General features: G+C 45.2%; 2 protein-coding genes across 7 annotated transcripts; both read right to left on the bottom strand.

The window, feature by feature from the left end:
• Window positions 1-6773: 6773 nt before the first annotated feature.
• On the bottom strand, window positions 6774-13547 carry gprc5c (G protein-coupled receptor, class C, group 5, member C). 2 transcript variants are annotated; one of them, XM_047031740.1, is made up of 5 exons: window positions 13208-13546; window positions 10509-11567; window positions 8948-9048; window positions 8513-8663; window positions 6774-7779 (listed from the first exon to the last, which is right to left on the bottom strand). In XM_047031740.1, the coding sequence occupies exons 2-5, from the start codon at window positions 11494-11496 to the stop codon at window positions 7775-7777; spliced, it is 1245 nt and encodes a 414-aa protein (XP_046887696.1). In that variant the 5' UTR covers window positions 11497-11567; window positions 13208-13546; the 3' UTR covers window positions 6774-7774. The 2 variants fall into 2 exon arrangements, with proteins under 2 accessions (XP_046887696.1, XP_046887697.1); XM_047031741.1 differs by lacking the exon at window positions 8513-8663 and having other exon boundaries at window positions 13208-13547.
• A 3039-nt stretch (window positions 13548-16586) lies between these two features.
• Window positions 16587-19952, bottom strand: LOC124475280 (macrophage mannose receptor 1-like). Of its 5 annotated transcripts, none has more exons than XM_047031757.1 (7): window positions 19824-19952; window positions 19227-19272; window positions 18736-19122; window positions 18185-18493; window positions 17468-17515; window positions 17256-17368; window positions 16587-16999 (listed from the first exon to the last, which is right to left on the bottom strand). In XM_047031757.1, the coding sequence occupies exons 2-7, from the start codon at window positions 19261-19263 to the stop codon at window positions 16880-16882; spliced, it is 1014 nt and encodes a 337-aa protein (XP_046887713.1). In that variant the 5' UTR covers window positions 19264-19272; window positions 19824-19952; the 3' UTR covers window positions 16587-16879. The 5 variants fall into 5 exon arrangements, with proteins under 5 accessions (XP_046887713.1, XP_046887712.1, XP_046887711.1 ...); XM_047031756.1 differs by having other exon boundaries at window positions 18185-18532; window positions 19227-19267; window positions 19824-19947; XM_047031755.1 differs by having other exon boundaries at window positions 18185-18532; window positions 19824-19945.
• Between the last annotated feature and the right edge of the window lie 139 nt (window positions 19953-20091).

A 20091-nucleotide genomic window follows, 5' to 3' on the forward strand; every position in this document is an offset into this window, starting at 1 on the left:
TCGAAATCCAAAATGTTCTTTATTATAACAATTTTCTAATGTAATTATATGAAAGTATAGCACATATTTTAGATTTTATAAGACTATTAGATATGTTTTTAAAACAATACTGCCATTCATGTGCCGTATATTGTAATGTGCTGTCGCATGCATCACACATTTCATAAGCTTGGAGTGTTTTAAACTAAGCCACACGTATTCGTCAGTGGCTTCATAATAGCGAGATTTTAAACGTCCTTTATTTTTTAGCAACAAGCTGCCTATTTTGCTGTAGCCTAAATGCCAACGTTTTATAACTGCCTCTTCCTGACCCAAAGCAGTTCCTAGAAATTAATCGCTGGCCTCAAAGAAAAACATTTTGCACTGAATGTATTACAATGGCTGGCAAACAAGAGCACATTTTCTTCACTTGTGTAAAGAGTACGTTTGGCTTTCTCCTAGTGCGCAGTAGACATAGGTCAATATGTACATAACATGGACTATGAGAGCTGTGTATACACAATTGGGATACGTTCTGTTATTTCTCCATACAGGTTCTACTTATCTGAGAATATTTCAAGCTGTATTATCTAACCATTTGAGAGGGTTTGACTGGCCCAGTTTATGACAGATCCATGTTGATCAGGTTGCAATCAAAGAGCATTCAAGCAGAATTGAGGCAGATTTAGTCACTGGAATGTCCCAGTGATGTTCATGTGTGAAAACAAGTTTATCTTTGATGTAGTTACTCTTTGTCAGGCTAATGCTCCACCATACCTTTCCTGTTAACTATTCGCTAACTATTTGAACACTTCACTGATTAGTGTGTTTGCTTGCCTGTGTGTCTGTGTGTGTGTGTGTGTGTGCCTGTTCCTGTGTGAGGGGAAGGTCCCTGTGGGTACTTAATGTTTGCAAGCCACATCCATGGAAACAAAGCAGCTTTACCGGGCCTCATAGTAGGTGTGTTACACCAGCAGGTGTGTTACACCAGCAGGTGTGTTACCTGGGAATGAGCTTATCTAGGGAGAGGCTTCCCCTGAGGCATGTTCTCCGTCATCATAAAATGGACACCTTTTATCTCAGGACCTTAAGTTTCAAAGTCAAAGGCGATATCACTGATCAAACTACTATCAATGTTGAAATATAACAAGTGCACTAAGGATTGGCTCTGTGTCCCAGATGACATTAGGTCATCAGATGACCTGCCTTCCCTTGATAGAGGCGTTTGTTAATGTGGTTCAGTTATGTTTTTATGATGATATTACCAAGGCCCTCCCTGTCCGGGGTTTGCCTCAAAGACAGGCTTGCCATAGAAACACAAAATAATTAGTCATGAGAGGGAGAGAGGGGGAGAGAGGGAGAGAGAGGGGGAGAGAGAGATACAAGGAGCTGAAAGATGAGAGAAGAGAGGGAGAGTGAATCCATAAGTATGCCAGGTATGTCTCTAGTTGGGGGCGGTGGGGGAGGTCTTACTCAGACACTGCCCTTAACTCTGCATCTGAAGTCTCCAAACCCCAGTCGGATTGGGTTTCTTTTCAACGTTTGTTCCCTTGGTAACCACAGAACTTCAGGCAGGTATTTCCTCAGGTGTGTCTGATGCAGAGATGTTTTGAAGCTGTTAGCTGTGGTGTGCTGTGACCCAGGGGATAAAGAGCTTCGGTTGGACTTTCATCCTCCCTGTGAAGCACAATAGACCTGTCAGTGTTTCCATCCAGGACTGCACATTCCCCAATTCAGCCCTCTATGCATCATACAATGCCAGGGAAGAGGGATAGCTACTGAAAGAGGACAACCGTCAAGGATCATAGCGTTTGAATCTCACAAATCTCTGTCTGTCCACCCCAACATTTGAATATCCAGGGATGGTCTGTTGGTTTAATCTGTATGTGCACAAGCTCTGACGACCATAGGCCTGACCCATGCGGGTTCTCTGCAGCTGTGTCAACAGTCCGGTTCCACACCTGAAGCTCCCGTGAGGTTCCTCCAAGAATAGGCAGTGGGTAGTACCATCGCAGAAACCGCAGATTTGAAAGTCCTCCCTTTGCCACCCTGTCTCTGCTGGACCTTGTCCACAACCAACTTGATCCGTCAGGGTCAACAAGTTTTGAAGTGTGATTTAAACCAAACACCCTTTACACTGATTTTGAAGGCGTTCGGAAGCAGAGGAAGACCGTGAAGGGCAAGAGGAAGAGGCAGCAGGTGACAGGAAGTTGCACGGCAGTGTTCCGTCCGACCCTCAAGGTGCACGTGTCCTCCTGACTAACGGAGACACAGCACTGGCTTTGTCCCACACGCACAAAGACCACAGTGTTCCTCCGCTCCAGGGTGCAGCAGCCTCACCACAGCTCCCAGTGACCATCTCAATGACACCGCTCACTCACCTGCCCGGACGAGCACGCACAAGGGAAAACACAGAAAGCAGGGACCAGGATTATCATGTGACAGGAAGGGAAAATAGACCATGACATAAATCCTTGATGAAGAGTTAAGAATGCATGTGGGCTATATCATTGTGTTTGATAGTTATCCTGGGTGATATGATGTGTATTTTAATGGTGGACTGATTGACTGTTAAATACAAATCTGTAGAGCCCTCTGTGCCTAGTGGTGCGAGCATCTTATCTGTAATGATAATGATTGTGCAAAAACAAAATCCTTTTCCACAGAGGGCCTCGCCGGATAACGAGACAAACATGGATGAGAAGTCATCAGAAAACTCCAATTAGGCTCACAGTGGAACTGTGAGTAACCCCCAGGGGAGCTGGTGTTCAGGTGTTCCCTCTGGAACCTTTACAGGTGAACATCCGGTTGATTACCAGAGGTAATTCTCCTGACCTATAGAAACACGCAGCGCTTTCATTTCTTATTCTCTTTCAGACTCAGCATTGAGAACCCTCTTCATCCTTCTGGCTTCCTCTTCAGGTTCGGCGGGCTGTCCACAAGGGATGTGCCATGTCATACTATTTTGGTGCCATGCGGCAGTGACATTTGCCTGCTGAACCTTTTACGTGCTTAAAAACAAGGGACCTCTCTGTTTGCGTAAGCCACTGACACAGTGTGAAGTTACTAAATAAAGGTGATGATCAACAGTCTCATGTGGCACGGATAAAACATGTTCCGATTGATCCACAGATCTGAACAGGGATCCTGAGTTTTGCATACTGACTCAGCAACCTGAGTGTGTCTGAATACAAAGCATGCAATCTTCTAGCCTGTAACCTGACTGCATTTAACACTTCACCCAACACTGTCTCTGGACCTCTGCCATGAAGTCACGGCCGTGGTAATGATGTAAACCTGTTTGCTAACAGGATGGAGATTCAGCCCGGGTTCCTGAGTCCTTGGAGAACGAGGGAACATGGAGAAGGGTTGTTTCTTAAGCAGGTGGTGGGTGGTGAACCAAAAGGGTTCCAAGGCACGTCTCAGTCTTCATGAACCCAGCATGGTACCTTTCTAGTTCAGCTTTTCGTTACTCACAGATCCATTAATGACTTGGAAATAAGCGTTCAGGAAAGCCAGGAAATGTTGACTTTGGCTCCGTGTTGGCCCCGGATGTGGACTTGTCAATGGCTGGAGCTGGCCCTGCTGCTGGTCTTCAGTTTGCAGAGGGGCCCGTGTGGCTGTTATCCGGGGCGGGAGGGTGGGGGCCGGAGGGATGGCGGGCGAGGCTGGAGGCAGTGCTATGTCGTCGGGACAGTGGGGCTTTGATCAGAGGCCCTGTGCTGCCTGAGCTCAGGAAATACTGTGGGTCAGAGAACGTGCTGGGCACAGGGGCAGTTCTGGGGAGGGGGGCAGCGGGGGGCAGTCAACAAGCTTGGAGCCCCTTGTGGACCCCTAAATGGAGAGTATGAATAATAATTCTGGAATCTGTTGCTATGGACTGGTTGCTATGGGTTCAACCAGAGTCTCACTTAGGCACAGGTCCTCTTACACAATAAATATATAAATTTGAATTAGGAGCAAACACAGTCATATAACTGGGAGTTACTAATGTCTAAATATGTTTCAGACTTTGTTCTATGTGGCTTATCTGTCCCTTTTGCATGAAAGACGTGCTTAACGTATGGAACAAAACAGTTTCATGTTTACCTACAGGTGGGGTGCGTGTTGTCAGAGAGACTGCACCTTTTGTTGAGTATGCTTGGGAGTCATGTTTCCTCCCAGTAATAAAATGTTATCCCAGAATGGCATCATTCAGCTCTCAGTGGTGCTCTGATAGTCCACTGAATGACACAGGTAGGTTTTCTATCTTAGGCTGTGAGCGGTCAGCCAAGCTCATTCCTGTGACTCAGAGACACTCTGGCAGCAGTCTCATAGGGGTCAGGACAGGCAGATATCTGATGTATGAGCAGGCAGCAGCCAGAGCACTAAGCACACACAAACACACACAGGCCCAGTAACACAACCAGGACTGCTTTATGGGGCAGACACAAGGACTCTTCAACTGCCCACGACTGCAAATGTAGCCGGTGTGAACTGGTGAAACTCACTCCTCAAGTATGTAATGGGCCACCCGCGTCAATGAATAGCTAGCTTTTTCTTTGGCGTTGCTGGTAGTGGTGGTGCTTGGGATGTCAGAGGTGGCGTGTTCGACCCTCCGTGAAGGATGGACATGGTCCGGAAAAGTCTGACGGAACTCGCAAGACCACGTCCGTTACATACCGTCACACAGATAGTACATGAAATAGGACTGCTTTGTATATCTATTGGTGAATCAAGACAGTTTCTGACTGATCGTGCAGTATTTCTCCTTCTCAGGATATTGTTGGATCCCATTTGGCCTCAAACTGGATTATGTTTGAGGAGTTACATGTTGGCTGTTACCAGAGATGGGAAGTAACTAAGTACAAATACTTTGTTACTGTACATAAGTAGATGTTTCTGGTATAAGTACTGTACTCCATAATTTCTGATGGCGAAGGGTTGACATTTCTTTTGAAAAAAAGATCGGGAAAAAGTTTGGAAAAAAGTTGTTTTAGTCCTCAGAGAATGTTCATCACATTACCAGTACGATCTGTTCCTGAACCAGCCTGCAGCAACGTCTCTTATGGCCCTTTGTTGCTCTCGCACCTTGGATATGGGAAGTTTGACAAACCTTTTTTTTTTTACTTTTGAAAAAAGTTTACACACTTCTTTACTCTAACTTGAGTGAAAAAGTGTAGTCAGTACTTCAACTTCAACCAGTCTTTTTAAACAGTATCTGTACTTGAAAGAAGGATGTGTGTCTTTTTGCCATCTCTGGCTGTAACCCAAAGAGCCAGGGACATCCTGTTGTTCTTCCTGCTATGACATAATAGATCTCTCTTCAATTCTTTCTCCACCGTCCCCATAATAGAACATACACCACAGGTTCCAAAACCTGTGTCTTTGTTCAGTCTGTGTTTTAGTCCTCAGAGGATGCTCATCACATTACCTGTACGATCTGTTCCTGAGACAGCCTGCAGCGACGTCTCCCATGCCCCTTTGTTGCTCTCGCACCTCCGATATGGGAGGTTAAGAAGAAACCAAATTTGAGCTTTCAATCTACGACATTAGAGCCAGGGGGTCATTTAGGGAACTTCCCGTGTTTGGCTCTGCCTCTCCTTCTGGAGGTTACTAAGGCCCAGTGGCAGCCAGAGTGCCGATGGTAAACGTATAAATCACTCCTCTGCTGCTTGACCAGAGCTGCCCAGGGTGTTCCTGAATCCGCCCTGAAGCAGTGCAGCAGCAGGGGTGGGGTTGCTGTATCAGGGTACACACTGAAACCTGAGCCCCAGAGAGGAAGGTGGGGGGGGGTTCAGGGGACGGACGTGGGTCACAGCATTCTTGTGGTGAATGTGTGTGTTTTCAGGAAAGGGGATGAAAACAGATATGGACTGAGCTGGATTTCCTAATGTTAGATGGGTTATAGAAAATGTTTGGACATTTTTATATGGCTCAGTTTTTCCTCAACCATGCACCAACGTTGATAGAATGTGATGCAAATATGCTGCTGGACTTTAGCGCCACACACATTCTGAGCTGTCACACCTGCTAACCTTTCTCTGCCCTCGACAGCCCTGGAATCATTGCTCAGTGAAGGCTGGTGCTAGCTACTGAGGTCGTCATATCAGACATTAGCAGGCGTGGCCAGATAATAAAACCTCATAATTGTGTCCATGTAAACAAATGATAAACTTTGGTGGTTATTGATAACCTTGGTGGCAATGAGAATGTCTCTGATGAATGATAACAGATAGCAACAACGGTGATTAATTACACTTTAGGGTTTAAAGATGATGAACTACTGTACAGGGCTTATATTTGTCCTGTTCAAATGACAGTTGTCACAGGGAAGAAACACAAGAGTAAGTTGGAAAAGACCTTACACATTTCAGTTTTTCCTGGAGTCTGGAACCACATCACTGTGATCGCATTGATGCAACGAGGAAATGGAACAATGTAAATAAGCACGACTGAATTTGGATGTCATGGTTTCGGTACACAATGTACTGCATGTCATTTTTTTTCATGACTCCGCTAACCGCACTAACCACCAAAATACTTTTTGATCTGTGCTCTCAGGGTTGCGTAATCCGGGCTTGAAACAACCTCGACCTGGAACCTTCTAGATGTGTCTGATGTCTCCCAGGTGGGAGTTAGGCAGCCTTATCACAGCTCAATATGACAATGACCTATGTAAAGGAGACAGCATGAAGTAATTTTCCACCCACAAGATTGTCCGTTGAGATAACACTCTCAGCAGCGCGTCCCCGACCTGCCCTGCAAAACAGTTGTTCATTTGCAGAAAATATTACGTAAGGACGGTATTTCACCAGTGAATATTTATTTTATTACGAAAAAACAAAACATTGAAAAGATTATTAGCTGTTGGTATGTTCAATCAACAAATTAATTTGTCATTTGAAAACATAATTTATTGGCTGATTAAATATTAGGTCTGGAAAGAATGTGCTGTGAATATTTTTTTTCAATATTCAGATCCAGATAACCATACATGTTTTATACAATGCAATACGTTCTTTACAACAAATGTACATGGATTTACATGGCTAAATATGCTATGTGAACTCTCCCGGTGATATCAAAAAGCCAAGCACTATATATTTATGACACTGCTGAGAACTGTCTATCAATCTTGAAAGTGCAAACTACTAAACTACTAACTCTTAAACTTTGGTTTCGAGAGGTATTTCTGTGGTTAACGTAACTTGTCAATGGATCCAGACATGGAATGTTCCAGCATTCACCCACCCCTGGGATTAGAGCAGGTGGTATATTCCATCCCAGCTGTCGCTCCTTTCGTTTGGAGGACCCTGCTGTCCAAAGCATGTCCACTTCAGTGACTGGTATGAACTTGTTTGTGTGTGTTAGTGTGTGTATGGGTATGTGTGTGTCTGTCAACGTCCACCCCATGCTCAGGGACACTATTATCTTCCAGCATTCTGCCATGTCAGCGTAATCCCACCTCATCTGTTTGGTGGTGTTCAGCTGAGTTCTCACTCTCAGTTCTGGTGACCTCGGCTTAAGGCATTGTTCTACCCCAAAGCTAGGGGATCACAACATGGTCTGGCTTCCAAATATGTGGCTGTCCTGTCCTGTCTGTACAGACAAATGGATAGGAATTGTCCATCTATAGAGAATGGCTTGCACATCCAAACCTCTACCTGCAGAGTCTGGGCTTTGAGCCTTTAGAGCCAGCTAAAAGGCCGGCGTGATAACAGCCAAACAGTCAACAGATGCAATGGAAACTGGGTAATGGAGTCTTGATTGAAGTATTGGTTCTGTTCACCACTGGGGTTTCTTATGAAGTCCGTTACCCTGAGGAGAATGAGAGAGGTCATGTTGTTTGATTAGGGTAACCAATGCTACTATTGCCATCCACCACAACATTAAAAGCGTATCCCGCCTAAGCATGTGTTTAAACAGCAGAAAGGCTGAATGCAGCACCGAGGTCGGAATGACAGAGCGAGAACAAAGCAGTAAGTACGAGAAGACAAAACTTGCTGCTACAAATGTAAGAGTCCATCTCTCAATCTCACCACGAGACAAAGACACAGAAGGGGGGGGGAGGGGCGGGGGAGAAAAGGAGAGAGGGACGCGGGAGAGAGCGTGGAAGAGGCAGAGTCAGTATGAAGTGTCCAGCAGCAGGAGGAGGCAGGTGGCTGGGAGAGATAGACCCTCTCCTCAAGGTGAAGGCCCACACAAAGAGGCCATTCACAACCCACCAGTTGAAAAGAAGAAAAAAAAATTGCTATGGCTACAGCAGAGTTTGAAAGGAGCGCGTGGGCGGAAGGAGGGCGTTCAGACGATGGTGGAGAGGTGGAGGTGGTGGAGGGAGGGCGTTCAGACGATAGTGGAGAGGTGGAGAGGTGGAGGTGGCGGGGGGAGGGCGTTCAGACGATATTGGAGAGGTGGAGAGGTGGAGGTGGTGGAGGGAGGGCGTTCAGACGATAGTGGAGAGGTGGAGGGAGGGCGTTCAGACGATAGTGGAGAGGTGGAGGTGGCGGGGGGGAGGCGGCAGGATGGTTTTCAGGGCCAGTTCTCCACCTACGCTGTTGGTGGCTTGGCTGTGTGTGTTGGAGCCCCCCTGCCCGGCGTGGGTGGAGGGAGAGGGTGCTGGCCCCGCTGCTGGCCGGGGAGGCGGTGGAGGTGGTGGAGGCCCGGGGAATGACCGTGTGATACGACAGCTCCGTCTGCGGCGGCTGGCGTCATGGTAACAACAAGATTAGCACCACCCCCAGGACTAAACAAGACTAGCGTATCAACAACCCCCGAAAAGGTCCTCTGCACTTGTTTAGAGAACCCCCTCCCTGTGTGTGAGCAAGTGTGTGTGCCAGTATAGGTGTAATGTGTGTCTGTGTGTGTGTGTTCTAGTGTGTGTGTGTGAGAGCGTGTGCATCCAAGTGTGTGGTGTCAGTGTGTAGAATAGATGTGCCAGTGTGTATGTGACTGTGTGTGTGTGTAACCAGGCGAGGTCAGTACTCACATTCCCCCCTCCCTTGCTGATGAGGGCCAGCTCTGTGGGCTGGTACACTGAGCTGCGTAGCTGCCCGCTGTACCCGCTGTACGGAGAAACCGGCTTGTTCCCTGGGAGGAGGAACAACAACACACATCCTTATATTTATATCCAAACAGAGTCACGGGTCATGCTGTCGTTTCTGCGCGCTTACGTGTCTTAATCTTCCTACATCTTTACATTAACCAAGTTTGCTTTTGACAACCCGTAACATTTGCCCAAAATAGAAGTGGGCAACCGAACGCTATCTACGTGGTTGCTGTGACAACCTTATAAACAACAGATGCTGAGGTACATTATCCTGTCTGTGTACTCAACTGTGTGTCCTGAGACAAACATAAATCCGGGAGTTTGTTTTGTTCCCACAGGTGGAAATGCCTGGTGCCCCTGTGAAATACCTCCCAACAACGATACAGTTGGCTGCCACGCCTCAGTTACCACGGTGACACGGTAACGCAAACACAGCCTGTGTGTGATGTATTAGAGGGTTGTGTGTGTGTTGTTCTGGTTAGGATTATTGGTCTATACTAGCCATTCATTAACTCACAAGTAATACATCTCCCTGTGAATCATTTGCAGAGAATGGAAATGGAATGTATGGGAGAAAATGTGAGGTGGATGGTTTTAGTTTTTAAATGCTAAATCTGGTTTAACATCCTCAATTTAACAAAAAGTTAAAGGGTTCATTACAAACATAGTGTCGGTTTGCATTTCCTGGTGCTACCCGATACAGACCTTTTTTCTCAAGGTTATAAAAGTAATGATGGATCTTATAAGATATTATATCCAGTTTAAACAACCTAATGGCACATGAAAAACGAGTAGTCAAATTCATATGGAATCGATAGTTGTGCGACTGTGAGAGAGAGAGGAGCTCATTTAACTGTAGATCAGGAAGTGATCCGTGGGGTGTTGGGGCATGAAGCCAACAGGGTGCCAGTCTCATGGTTCTCACTCCCACTGCGCCAGCGGTGAACAGGCCAGACTGGCGTGGGGGAAGTGCAGGTACAGCCTGTCCTGTCTGGGACCTCTGGATCTGATACCAGCCGCCAACCAGATCAAAACATCAGCATATCAAATTCAGTGGGGGTTAGCACGTCGATTTGGAAAACGTAGAACCGTCTCACAGGTCTTGAACTGTGTGTCCTCTGCTCTTTCTCACTGATTCCAGGAACCTGTGTTTACTGTTGGCCACTCAACCGGATCTGGGTGTTTTGTCGCATTAAGATGTGAAGGTCATATTTCTGAACTAAAGAGGCTGATTTATCAAAGCAGAACTATCAAACAAGGTCAGAGCCACACATGAGAGTTGTTCCCAGTCATTAGCATTCAACGTTCCTCATGTGCAATGCAGCAAGCCCCAGTGGCCCTTCTAATGAACAAGGTGTTGTTAGGCGTGATAGATGTCTGTGTGGGATGTTTCAGCAAGTCAAAACACCTTGCTGTTTAGGGAGACCCATTAATGATCTCTTTATGATTACTCGGCGATCACAAAATTGGTCGGCGTGCGTGTTTGTGCGTGTGTACACACCTGAGTTGGGCTCGTCCATGGAGAAAGCCTTGTTTTCCATGAACATGTTCTGTCCGCTGTGCTCCTTCAGGATGGTCTCGTAGCCCACTCCTCGGCTGGGGTACAGGTCCTCTCCGAAGCCCGGCTGGCCCTCCTCCTCCCGGGTGAGGGAGCACAGCTCGGGGATGCTGTACAGGATGAGGAACACCCAGGCGTTGGCCACCAGGGCGATGGCCAGGGTGGGGTCGTCCCACGTGGGGCCCCCCTTCTTCCCGTTGCCGTAGACGAACATGACGATCCAGGCCACCCAGATGGCCACCGACAGCAGGCCGGTGAGCAGGATGAAGGCGCCCGCCTGGCGCCACTGCTTGTGCTTCCCCGTCAGGGCGGGCACGGCCGCCACCACCACGGCCAGCAGCAGGTTCAGCACGTAGATGAGCGCCATGACAAAGTCCACGTTGGCGATGTTACACGGGGTGTCCGTGCCGACGCCGAGCGCGGCCGTGGCGTTGAGGGGAGGCAGCGGGTAGCGCACCACGGTGATGATCAGCCACTCGGTGTTGATGACCACCTCCACCAACCACAGCCCCAGCGCCCCCAGACACAGCGCCCAGCCCCGGGGCCCCTGACCCCGCCTGGCCAGGAGGTTCAACCGGACACACTGCATCAGCAGACAGGAGAAGCAGCCGGCGAACAGCACCCCAAACAGGAACCTCCGGGAGGCACAGGTGGAGAAGTTCTTCCCCACGATGAAGGCGAAGGTGAGCCCGAACAGGCCCAGGGTGCAAACTAGGAAGCCCACCAGGAGCCCCACAGAGTTCTTGCGGTTCTTGTCCGTCACAAAGGGCAGGCTGGCCAGAACCACCACCAGGACCACGAAGGAAGCCACCACGCCCGCCCCGGCCAACGACTCCAGCACGATACCCCACGCTGACCCCAGGTCACACAGGTTGTAGTAGAGGGAGCTCACGCCGATACCACATCCCTGGGGAGGGGCCGTGGTAGCCATGGTGACCACGGTCGGAAGAGGGAAGCTGTTGGGGAGTCTTGGCTGCGCGGGCTAGTGGGCTGCAGCAGCACCTGTTCACATTGAGAAGGAGGAGGAGAGAGTGGAGGAGGAGGGAGAGAGTGGAAGAGGTTAGAGGAGGAGGGCGTCTTAAGAAGGTGAGGTGAGAATCGCGTCAGGCTGTTAAGACTCCTGATACACCCAGTCTGGTAAACATGAGTCAGGAGGACACAGATCCAGCCACTGATGTGACGCAACACCTATTTGCTCACATTAGAAAACAAATCATACAAAGAGAAGTGAAGGTATTTCCAATTATGTGTTTAACACTCTTTGTTTAACACACTTTGATAGTGAATAAGCATGTTAGAGGACACTAAAAGCGGAGGAATTTCGAAACTTTCCAGACCAAGGCTCCTCTGTAAATCATTTATGATACCTGAAGACAAATATTGACTCTTTGAATAGAGACGAAACTTGAATAAACAAAGGTGAGGGTCAAAAAATTGCACCCTTACGTGACGTCATCTGGTGACGTCAACTTGATAATTGTTGAGGATATGTGCAAATCGATCCTTAACCTTATATTATTATTCATTCACCCAAACCCCCGTTTTGTTTTTTCGAAATAAAATCATACCCATGTTTGAGCTTCAACTTTAGAAGTTTAACTTTAAGAGTTAACACCAGCTTCTCTTAACAACGTTTCTTCCATTCCTAACAGAGCCAAGCTTTTTAATGGCGACCGTATAGTCCCAGACGTTTGTTCTGTTTATGCTGTGCCAGACTGTTCGTTTGTGCCCTTGTTGGCCCACATTACGCTGAGTTGAAGACGAGCGTCTTCCGGGGACCGGTGGAGGCGGCGGATGCTCGTTGTCTCTGTCTCGGGGCAGCTACTTAACTTCATGACAGACATGCTACTTTATTTGATGCGTTTAAAATGTAATTAGGCTCTTGTAATATAATTTGCGCTACAAATCCGCTAATTATGTGATCTGATGCTGCGTGGCTAGGAGTCAATTGCTTGTTAAGTGAGGGCAGCCAGTCGCTGCTATTGAGTTTTAGTTCTTCCTGATGAACAAAACATGCGCTTGGCCCACTACATGGTCACTGGTCACATTGACTACGGGGTCTGTGTTCAGGGAGAGTGAAGTCAGGCACATGCAAATGAATACATTTTACCCAACCTTAACTATTCACCTCACAAAAAACTACGTTGTCGAAATGTCTTGTCTTATAGGAAATGTTACGGCTATTAATTTCACTACATTTAATAATGACTAACGCTAGTAAATTGAGGATATGTGGAGTCGAGATTAAGTTTTCGAGAAAGCAACTTGAGATATTTTCGTGGAAGCAACCATCTCACAGACTAGCATCAAATTCTCAAACGTATGGTTGCTTTCACACAACTTTTAGAAAACACGCAAACACAATTTTGGGGAAGGAGTTACGACGGAGATAACAGAGCAGGTGCCCGGCAGCTGGTAAACTCCAATGCCTAATACAAAATAAGCCTACTAATTCATATTAAAATGACATTTAGAAAATAAAACGAGTAAAATTTAATTGAAAACTGAAAATGTTATATAGGCTACTGTAGGCTAGCCTATGGCTATGCTATAGCATTCGTTTACTAGCAAAGCACATCATAGACTTTATAGCCTAATACTTGAGCCTATTTTAGAAAATGAACATGCATAAGACATTTTACCTGGGTGGTTAATGTGCGTGTATGGCTCCTTTTTCAGGTATTGTCTTCTACTCACGCTCTCTTATCCCCTGTTTCAAACAGAGACGCGATTAAAAGCTGTTCAGCATATGGTTTGCCACAGCCACGCTGGTGAAGCTGTTAAAAGGTGTCCTTTTACACCGTTTCCAAAACATACGATTTCAAGTTGGCTACTGAAACTTTTGTTGACTTCCTAAAGACTCAATCTTCTTTTAAGTTTTACCAAGTACTCTTAGCAGCGGCTTGGAGCAATTGTAGCTAGAATAAATGGTCATTGCCCCTACCTTTCTCTCTCTCTCTCTCTCTCTCTCTCTCTCTCTCTCTCTCTCTCTCTCTCTCTCTCTCTCTCTCTCTCTCTCTCTCTCTCTCTCTCTCTCTCTCTCTCTCTCTCTCTCTCTCTCTCTCTGTGTTTCACATGCACGGACACACACACACACACACGGGGAAATTATAAACTTTTTCCAAAACAAAAATATAGTTCTTGTTTTAGGTCAGTATAGGTTTTGTTTTAGGTTAGTATAGGTCTATAAGGTTAGTATAGGTCATTATGTGTATTAGAGATCGAGCATATTGTAGCCTATATTGCATACTTTAAAAAATATATTAAGATGTTTATTATTCTATTTTTATTTTATTCTATTTTATTTGAGTTTATCATAGATGTAATCTATGTTCCTAGTACTTATATGTTATGTTATGCTAGGTTGCTTGCGTTGTCTTGTCCCAAGAATTTCAGTACGCAGTCTGACCTTGTGTTGTTCTGTGCACCTGACAATAAAGACTTGAAATTGGAATTTGAAACTATATACTGTCTATTGGTGAGACACCTGGTGGCAGGTTTTCTAAAATGTAATTATTTTGTCCAACACAAGGTGGCAGCATACACACGTTATACGGGCTTGGTGCACGTGCACGTAACAATCTCCACAGGTTAGGTCGCTATTTCACATTTACCCTCAGTCTTCGTGTCTCAGTAGTAGAGATGGAGTTTGTATGTGCGAGGCTGAACACCCTCTCTGCTTGTGATAATGGGGAGGCTCGGGGTCAGTTGCTGTCTGAGGAAACATGAATGTGTCAATATGAATCTACGCCTTTTCCAGCTGTAGGCAGAGGCTATGTGATATCCTACTCCGCTTTTTTCTGTGATCTGTAACTGCATTTAAATGACTGACCACAGCAATTGGTAGCCTACAATATTTATTGTTATCACTTGGTAACTTTACAGTAATATAATTCGTTTTAAATGTTTTCATGTAGCGTTAAGTGTCATTGTTATTTACTTCAGTGGTGTGGTGCTCCATAGCCTTCAACTGATTCAGTGGTTTAGGTGTTGACCTGGCCCATTTTCAAGAAGGGTCCAACAACAGACCTATCTCCCCAGGCCCTAGACTGAGGACCCATGGGGATTGAGAATGACCTCCCACTTAAGACCCCTAGTTCTGTGAGCCAATTGGGTTTGGGTATGACCTCTCTCCTGAAGTCCCAATTCCGTGGTGCTTCCGTAGTTTGAATACATTTCAGGGAGGTGAAAACTTCGGCAAGAGTTGGGATATCTGCTTTTGAAAAGACTATACACATCTAAGACTTATAGTATGAAAAGGAGCAATGTGTGTCTGAGTAGTGCACCATACCTGAGGAGAGACGTGAGTGTTGTGACGTTCACAGCAGACTGGGATGGTTGATGTTGTTGATGACTGTACCTCATGCTACCTCCAGAGAACCATGCAAATCATTTCTGTTCAGTGTCAATATTTGATACTATAATCCTAACCATATTCATAATCAACAAGTTACAAATTTACCTCCAGAAGCAAAGAAATTGACATCATTTTCTCAGTCATCAGACTATAAATTAATGTACCACGGGATTTAAGGATACAACAAACAAAGGATGTTTGTTGAGAAAAAATATTGAGAAAGCCTAGTTTTTAACTGTCGCATTACAAAGGGGTTATAATTACACATGAAAGATAAAAAAGCTCTAACTTCTGTAGCAGAGAGTCATCAGACAAAGCTTGGTACCATCCACACCTTTCTCCTACCCCCGAAAAGGGGGAAGGGTCCTTCCCCCTTTGTCCTTATCTCCCAGAAGTAGATGCTTCAAAGCCCTGACCCAGCATGGGGTCAGGAACAGAGACCACATGGTCACACAGTATCAGACAATGGAGTATAAGGGAGAACTTTCTTTCGTGGATTTACAAACATATTTCTCAAGGACTACATGGCTCATGGACACTAATTCAATGACAGTAGTCGATGTGTTATAATGTGTGTTTTTCTCATTTACCTAGAACGTGTTTAATTGATGTTTGATTATAACTCCCCTTCAGATATAGTTAAATCAGTCAATCTTGATATCAAAATAATTGTATCATACTAACAAAACCAGTTATGAACGTTGTATTGTTCATTCTGAAGTTTAAGCATTTCATGGACATTTTAGATAATGGAACTTAAACTATTAGCCACTTCACACCTCTGGGCAGATCTCAAGACGACGCCCAGGTGGAAGTAACTGACCAATGAGAGAGGTCACCTTCACACGGATGACCCCCTGTTCTTTGGAGTATAAAACCCCCAAACGTACAATCACCCCCGCTTGTTCGTAGGATCAACTTGAGGTGTTCGCGACATTCTCTAACCTTTACCTCATAACCTGCACATTCACTTTGCGCCCGGAACTTTGACGAGAGATTCCGTTTCCTATTCGTTGGACATAACGAACCATTGACTCCGTTCTTCAAACCGACAAAAGTAACTGCGATTTGCAATATTTCTTACTTGTGACATATTGGCATGTTGTGATTGAATTGTTGATGTTTGATTGTATTTTACAAATGATTTAACTTGACCATCGTTAGGTCAGTTGCCATTGATCTTCCATTGTTACTATAGAAGCCTCTTCCTCTGTACCTCTTCCTCACTCTCTCTCTCCCCTCCCCCTCCACACGCGCTCTACGCAGCCATTGTGTATTGCACACTCATTAGAATTTAGGCCTACTGTACTGCTTTAGCCCAACTAACCCATAACTTATCTGGTATGTGTTCACTATAATTACATTCTCTTAAATAAATCATTGTGTATAATACTCGCGTATCTCTCACGTTATATGATCTGCTCTACTTTCATAGAATTCCCTACTTAAGATTAGACTGATTATTACGAGTGCTATTATTCAATATTATTAAATAAGGTTTCCTCTGTCCGTTTCACAAATCAGAGGTGGTGCCCCCAAGAACTACTATACTTTATTATAAACTAAGTATTGCTTATCTTAACCGTGCAAACCACGCTACACTTCTATAGTACTTATTGATGAGCGATCACAATTTAAATGATCAAATACTCAAACCTTTTTTTAGCACAATCTTAGACATTTTACTCACAGATAAAGAACATCTATGTGATTTTCTATGATTGATTACAAGGTATTGAAACATGTAGCTGTATCTGTTATATATACATGATGAGACAAGGCCACAAGATCAGTAGGCTTTACTTCATTTCATGTTACCCACCACCTGATTAATAAGAAAAAATAAACTGTATGCTGTGATAAGGACATCATCTGCTAGTTACAGAAATGTCATTGACATCATCAGTACTCTCAGAGATACAAGAGACAGTTAACAACATTTAGTAGCTGTGACTTGTTAATGACACGTGTCTCCTCTTCCTCCCTCCTCCTCCTCCTTCTTGTGGAAAACCTTCCCATCCTTCTGCTTCTTCCATCTCAGCGTGCTGTGCTCTGGGATCCTCCCAGCTGCCTTCATCTGGGGGCACAGTCACACTGTCATGGTTACACCACATTATGGGGTGTATTGTAGAACACTGAACTAGTCTTGGATCAGTATGTGTGTTTCACCAACCTGTCACTGTCAGCTACATCTGTAAAGGGTATTCTTACTGCAATAACAATCCTTACATGGTCCTAGGGTGTAACTGCTGGTTGTCTGTAATGACTGAGACTTTGACTACACATCATGTACAGTCAGAGGACTGCCTTTCCTCACACAGGGAGACACTTACTTGCTGCAAGATGGAGTCCAACATGGCAGGATCCTCTAAGTCTGAAGGTGAATTAGGAACCAGGTCCACTCTCCCCACCAGCATCACCTTAGTAGGAGTCTTAGTGGTGCTCCCTAAGTGTGGGAAGGTAAGAATTAGGAGGCAGACTTTATAATGAAGTGGTACATTACAGTTTCTCAAGTAAAAAGGGCTCTATCAAGATATAACACTACCTGTTGTTGTACCAAGAGTGCTCAGTATGGTCGTGTTTGTGATGCTCCCTGGGGTGAGAATGAGAAATGAGCCGTTAAAACACAGTTGGGCAGTACAGTACATTACTCAAGATTAGACTATTAAATACAGTGACATGTAACGCAGGGTTGACAAGATTCCTTCTAAGAGTCAATGCAACTTGTAATGCTTTTCTGCGCAAACAAAATTAATTGTATTTGTTTGTAATTTGATCAAGTTGGTTGTTGTGTAATAATTTACTATTAAGTTGCTCCCGATGGGCAGGCCGGCGCCTTGCATGGTAGCTCGCTGCCGTCGATATGTGTGAGTGTGAGTATGAATGGGTGAATGAGAGGCAAACATTGTTAAGCGCTTTGAGTGCCGCTAAGGTAGAAAAGCGCTATATAAATGCAGTCCATTTACCATTTAACATTTACTAATTTACTATTCCATCCTATTTGGCGAGCAGGTTTATTAACTACATGTGATCTCCTACAAACACCCTGCAAGCTTTCATGCTGTAGTGAAACCCCCATTTCAGTGGTGTGGTCTAGTATGAAGTAGAGGGCATACTGTCACTCTGCCAAGTCCCCCACCATGTATCACTGCTCTTTAATAGAGGACATACAGGAAACCCTTGTTAGTATACGCCTGCTCATCACCTACAATACACCACTGACACGTTCAAACCACACTGGCAGCTGCCAAGTCTCACTCACCATTGTGGCAAATTAAATAGAAGGATGAAGAACAAGGTTCAGGAGTCCACTGCCATGACACATGTGTATGTGTTAAGACACAGTCATAGCTAGAGCCTGGATGGCCATTCCTCCAGTATCTGAAGGAGGAGGTAGACCCGTCTGACCACTTCCAGTCGTCTTTGAACAGACCGATCCAGACGATGGCAGATGAATTCTCTCCCAGAACAAGTTGCTGTATCTCAATGTTTTCAGCCTGGTTCCTGATGCTGGCCAGGTCTGTGTAACTCTGTCTGCAGTAGAGCTGAGCGTCTCTCCAAGTTCTTGGTCCTAGAACCAGGATGTAGTTTGGTTTGCCAGGATCCTTACCTAAGAGTATCCATCATTAATATTATCTATTCATGTTTTTAAAAATGTTACCAACATATTTTCTCATGAAAAAAAATCAACCCTCCGCCTATAAAACTAAAATGTTTTTCTGCATCAGTTATTTCCTCTAGAAGGCCATAGCAAGCAAACATGCATCTAATAACTGAAAAATGTGTTGTTAGGAATAGAAAATACTAACTCACCACTGTTAGAACAGACAAAAGAGTAAGTATTTGTACATGCATAGTCTCTCCATACTCCTGTTTCATTGCTGACCAGTGCAGCGCAGGGCTGGCCTGTGATTGGCTCTGGCTGGGCCCAGTTCCTGTACTCCGTCTCTCCTTCTCTGTAGAACTGACTGCCTGAAAGAGACCACTTCCAGCTGCTGACACTGTCTCTAGTCAGTCCCTTCCAAAAATGATCATTGACAAGACCTGTCTGGTTCAACATGTTCTGCATGTCCTCCATGCTGTCTAAGGTCGCCAGGTCAACATAGTGCTCTCTACAGTAGCTCTGGGCAGCAGTCCAATTCAGATTCATATTGACCAGATGATACTGATGTAGTGCACAGGCAGAGAGCACCCAGAACTCTGCAAACACATAATCATCTCATTACTGAGTTTGTCCTGAGCTGGAGAGGCTGGAAGGTTGTAGGAAGTGTGTTGACTAGACTGATGACTTGAAAGACTCTTACCAAGGAGCAGGGCAACAGATGAGACTCTGCACTGCATGGCTCTGATCTACACACACACAGATACAGACAGACACATAGATACACACAGAGACGTTTAGACACAAACACAGACACACACACAGAAACACACACACACACATACACAGAGGTACACATACACAGAGAGATAAACAGACACATTGATACACATTCACACAACAACAACATCAATATTTAGTAGTTTTGTGATGAACCCCAGTGTCTCACCAAGTGTGAGCATCACGTAGGCTAAGGCCTCACCCAGCTGCCTGGGTTTGAGTCCAGACCTCTGCTACATATCACCCCCCCCCTCTCTCTCACTACATTTCGTGTCTCTCACCATCACTATGAAATGATGAAGGAAATTCAAAAAGACATATATTTGTTCAACACTGTATCACTCAACTGATACACATTTAGGATTCATTGAATTACTATTTTAAGTGTGGATGTATTTATAAAATTCTGGTCCCACAAAATAAATCTTCCCTGTACTGTAAATGATACATCTACGGTGATAAAGGAGCAGATATGTGAGGAATGCACAGATGATAATAGAGGAAGGTAAATGCACCTTACCTGAGGAGAGAGAGGGACGTGAGCGTTGTGGTGTTCACAGCAGACTGAGACGACTAACTTTCACTCAGGCTGTTTTTGTTTTGCTCTATTTCCTGAAGAACCATGTAAAACATGTTGTCCTGTCCAGAGTATCAGGGACAGTACTTGTTATTCATGCAGGGGAACACCCTCAACACACCTGGACACAAAAGGTCATTCATCTAAAAATAATCAACAACATAGTTGTTCTGACAGGGCCAGTCTCTCTTCTCTCTTCTCTCCTTCCATC

The sequence above is a fragment of the Hypomesus transpacificus genome, chromosome 13 (genome assembly GCF_021917145.1).
Source record: "Hypomesus transpacificus isolate Combined female chromosome 13, fHypTra1, whole genome shotgun sequence".
Lineage (NCBI taxonomy): Eukaryota > Metazoa > Chordata > Actinopteri > Osmeriformes > Osmeridae > Hypomesus > Hypomesus transpacificus.

What these genes read in the sequence shown, in the direction of transcription:
- gprc5c (XM_047031740.1), bottom strand. Translation starts at nt 11,496, where the DNA reads ATGGCTACCACGGCCCCTCCCCAGGGATGTGGTATCGGCGTGAGCTCC. An exon ending in CATGGACGAGCCCAACTCAG is followed by an intron (nt 9,049 to 10,508) that starts GTGTGTACACAC and finishes TCCTCCTCCCAG; the next exon opens with GGAACAAGCCGGTTTCTCCG. An exon ending in TCAGCAAGGGAGGGGGGAAT is followed by an intron (nt 8,664 to 8,947) that starts GTGAGTACTGAC and finishes CCATGACGCCAG; the next exon opens with CCGCCGCAGACGGAGCTGTC.
- LOC124475280 (XM_047031756.1), bottom strand. Translation starts at nt 19,263, where the DNA reads ATGCAGTGCAGAGTCTCATCTGTTGCCCTGCTCCTTG. An exon ending in TTTTGTCTGTTCTAACAGTG is followed by an intron (nt 18,533 to 18,735) that starts GTGAGTTAGTAT and finishes GGATACTCTTAG; the next exon opens with GTAAGGATCCTGGCAAACCA. An exon ending in TGGACTCCATCTTGCAGCAA is followed by an intron (nt 17,000 to 17,255) that starts GTAAGTGTCTCC and finishes CTGTGCCCCCAG; the next exon opens with ATGAAGGCAGCTGGGAGGAT.